Source organism: Alligator sinensis, unplaced genomic scaffold (assembly GCF_000455745.1).
Source record: "Alligator sinensis unplaced genomic scaffold, ASM45574v1 scaffold417_2, whole genome shotgun sequence".
NCBI classification, from domain to species: Eukaryota; Metazoa; Chordata; order Crocodylia; family Alligatoridae; genus Alligator; species Alligator sinensis.
Window position 1 is genome coordinate 92,061 of NW_005842456.1, and position 3,546 is coordinate 95,606.

A 3,546-nucleotide genomic window follows, 5' to 3' on the forward strand; every position below is an offset into this window, starting at 1 on the left:
ATCCATAGGAACTACTTCACAGTTAGGGCGGCTAGGATCTGGAACCAACTTCCAAGGGAAGTGGTGCTGGCCCCTACCCTGGGGGTCTTTAAGAAGTGGCTCGATACCTACCTGGCTGGGGTCACTTGAGCCCAGTTTCCCTCCTGCCCAGGCAGGGGGTTGGACTTGAAGATCTACAAGGTCTCTTCTGACCCTACTTCTATGATTCTATGATTTGATTCGGAAAGATTAAAGAGTCTCTTGATTCGATTTGGATTTGGAGATTTGGACACTGAATTGGGCTGAATCTCCACTGAATTGAATTGGGGACCGAAGCGTCACACAGCCCCTAGTGCTTTTGCCTTTAGCTGCCTGCTCTTGGATGCCTAACTTCTGCCTAAGTTGCACTTCGGGCAGCTAAGTGTGTGTACGCGCGCGCGTGTATGTGTGTGTGTGTTTATGTGTATGGAGGTCGGGGGAGGAGAGAGTCTATTTATTTATTTATTTACTGACTTATTTCAGTCTGGTCCGAAATAACTAAGTTGAATAAAGCAATAATAATTCTTCTGAATTTGAATGAGAAGAAGTCATTTGTAAATAGACACTTAGTGTTTCCAACTTACGTTGGAGTATTTGGATATGTACTTGGGACGAAAACAGCCTTTATAGCTATGCTCATCTGGCACCCTGTTGTTGTTTAAAGCGTTTTTGTGGAAATATTTTGCAGATGGGGTCTTCTGTGGCCAAAGGGATAACTATTACATTTTGTGGTATTTTTTATAATTGTGATAGAAGTCTTCACTAGGCTTCACAATAATAAAGTCTGTTGAGAAACTTTACATCTTTTTTTACCTTTGTGAGAGTGCACGAAGGCCTATTTTTTTCACTTGTAAAAATTAGATGTGTAACAGACCATTTAATGAGCAGTAAATCAAGTTTTATTTAGTAAAATGCATGTGATAGAATCTGGTAATACAGGGCTCACATTACTGTATTTTGACAATGAAACTGCTTTTATAATTCTATTTTTAGAACCTAAGCACAGTATTATTATCTAGAATAAAGAAACACTATCAAATACATTTGAAGGATTTAGTTGTGACTTTGAAGCTGATAATTTTTTGTACAATTCTTGGATTTGTTGTATTCTTGTTTGGACTTAGAGTCATTTCTGAACACTATGAGCCATGTTATTTGTGAAATGATACTTCTATATACTTCATGTTGTGTCTGAAATAGATATTAGTGGATTCCTGCCTGCCTACCCAAGCTGTAGGGAGACATGCTAGGGTAATGGGTGATTTAATCTTTTGGCTGTGCTTTGTCTTCTGCTCTTTTAGGTCACCAGGTGGTACTCCTCTTCTTAGGACAAAAAAAAGGCGGAGTTTGCCGTTGGATCCAGTATCTTTACTCACTCGGGCTCTAAAACAGAAATTTGCACATCAAAATTATGATGATGATTCATCAGACAAAGAAAACAGATCTTTTGATGCCTCTCCATTTTCCAGTCCAGAAGCCCCAATGGTATGCTTTATATATAACCCTCCTCCAAAGCTCCTCCATGCTTGTAATGACCATTTCCCATTATTTACACAAATGAGTTGTGGGCCCTTTGAGTGAATGTTGGTATGGCCTATCCTCTGGAGTAGTAAAAAACTAATCACTAAAGACAAAGACATTGTACCATAGCTGAAAGGGACCTGGAGTAGTGATTGACCACCGCGTGAACATGAGCCGTCAGTGTGAGGTGGTGGTCAGCAGGTCAAACAACATGCTGGCATGCATCTCGTGTAAAACTAAGGAAGTGATACTCCCGCTGTACTCAACACTGGTGAGACTGCAGCTGGAGTACTGTGTCCCGTTCTGGGCATTGCACTTCAATAAGGATGTGGAAAAACTTGATAGGGTCCAGAAAAGAGCCTCCCATATGATCAGGGACTTGCAAGTCAAGCCATACAAGGAGAGGCTGAGGGACCTGGGCCTCTTTAGCCTAAAGAAGAGAAGGTTGAGAGGGGACTTGATAGCATCTTAGGAGTGCATCAGGAGTCCATCAAGAGCTCGGTGAACAACTGTTCACTAGGACATCCCCAGGGAAGACCAGGACCAATGGATACAAGGTCCTGGAAGGCTGCTTCAGGCTCATTTCCAAGAAAAACTCCTTCACAGTCAGGGTGTCCAGACTGTGGAATAAACTCCCTCCAGAGGTGGTGCAGTCACTTACCCTGGAGGTTATCAAGAGGAGACTAGACAGTCACCTCACTGGGGTCACTTCACTTGACTCCAGTTGTCTTCCTGCCTAGAGATGGGGTGGGAGGCGGGGCTGGACCCGATGATCTGCAAGGTCCCTTCCAGCCCCTAACAATCTATGAATCTATGACATAGCTTGTGAATGTATTTAACTAACATGAGATGTAGAAAAGATGGCAATAGAACTGTAGGGGGCCTGTTTTGCTAAAATATAGAAAGATGGACAAGGCATCTGAGATAATGACCAAAAGCTGACTACTTGTTTTTAAATTCCATGTTAACTTCATGAAGCTGTGGCAGTACTGGGAAAGTTTGATTTTAGTGTTTAGTAGGTAACAAACAAATGTAATTTTAAAGGGACAGGACATCTGTCTTCAATCATAGGAGTTAAGTGATTTCTCCACTCAAGTCATCTATCTTTTTTTTAACCTAAACTTAAACATATTTATTGTCAAGAGCAAGATAAGAGTGGATTCCTCATTTCAAAATGCAAATTAACTAGTTTATATCTATAGACAGTTTTGCTTAATGACTCATTTGATCTTGAACCAAATGAACAAATAATTGAGTTTGCATATGCAAGTGACACATTTAAAGTAATTTTTAGTGAAAAATAACACTGTTTCAGCAGCTAGTTCTTACTGTGTTTCATTTGAGAGCAATGTCTGTTCATGTGTAATATCCCCAGAAAAGAAAAATAAGTTAATAATTACCTTTTAAGCTGTTCATGGAAAAAATATACAACTTAGTAAGACAACTACAGCCAACTTCAACTAACAATTTCCTTCTTCAAATAAACAATTGAAATTTTGCCCTGAATGTACTCTTCTGGATAGAATTTCTCTTTTAAGTTCACTACTTGATACTGAAAGTAAGAAGGAAAAAATTTAAATGTAGAACTAAAAGATTCAATGCTACTGTTAAGTAGGGGTGCACCAATAGAGATTTTTGGGGCCAATACCGATAGCCGATTTTTAAGGAGGCATATTGGCTGATACCGATCCAATTTCCGATACCAGCCTAGCAGCTTGGAGAGCTGCGTGAAGGTGGTAAGTCTGGTGTGGTGGTAGGGGAGGGGGAAGGGAGAGGTGTGGGGGAGGCAGATCAAAGCCCCCGTGGTGAGGAAGGAGTGGGGCTGGGGCAGGGGCTGGAGCAAGCGCTGCCCAGCTGGGGTGGGACAGGTGAGGGATGGAGCTGTGGCTTGGCGGGGGGGGAGGGGGGAGAGGCTGCTCCCGCTGCTGCGCACTGCTTGTTTGGGACCCACTGATCTGGTGCTCACCTGCTTGTCTGGCGGCTCCACCATCTGCTGCTGCTGCTCAT

General features: G+C 42.2%; 1 protein-coding gene across 3 annotated transcripts in view; it reads left to right on the forward strand.

Annotated features, from left to right (window-relative positions):
- The window catches only part of MTFR2 (mitochondrial fission regulator 2), an 18,189-nt gene that overhangs the window by 12,554 nt on the left and 2,089 nt on the right, over positions 1-3,546 (forward strand). For all 3 annotated transcript variants that reach the window (XM_025212329.1, XM_025212330.1, XM_006030665.3), the window contains exon 8: positions 1,320-1,503. In XM_025212329.1, coding sequence (XP_025068114.1) covers positions 1,320-1,503 — 184 coding nt within the window. The remainder of the gene's footprint in view (positions 1-1,319; positions 1,504-3,546) is intronic.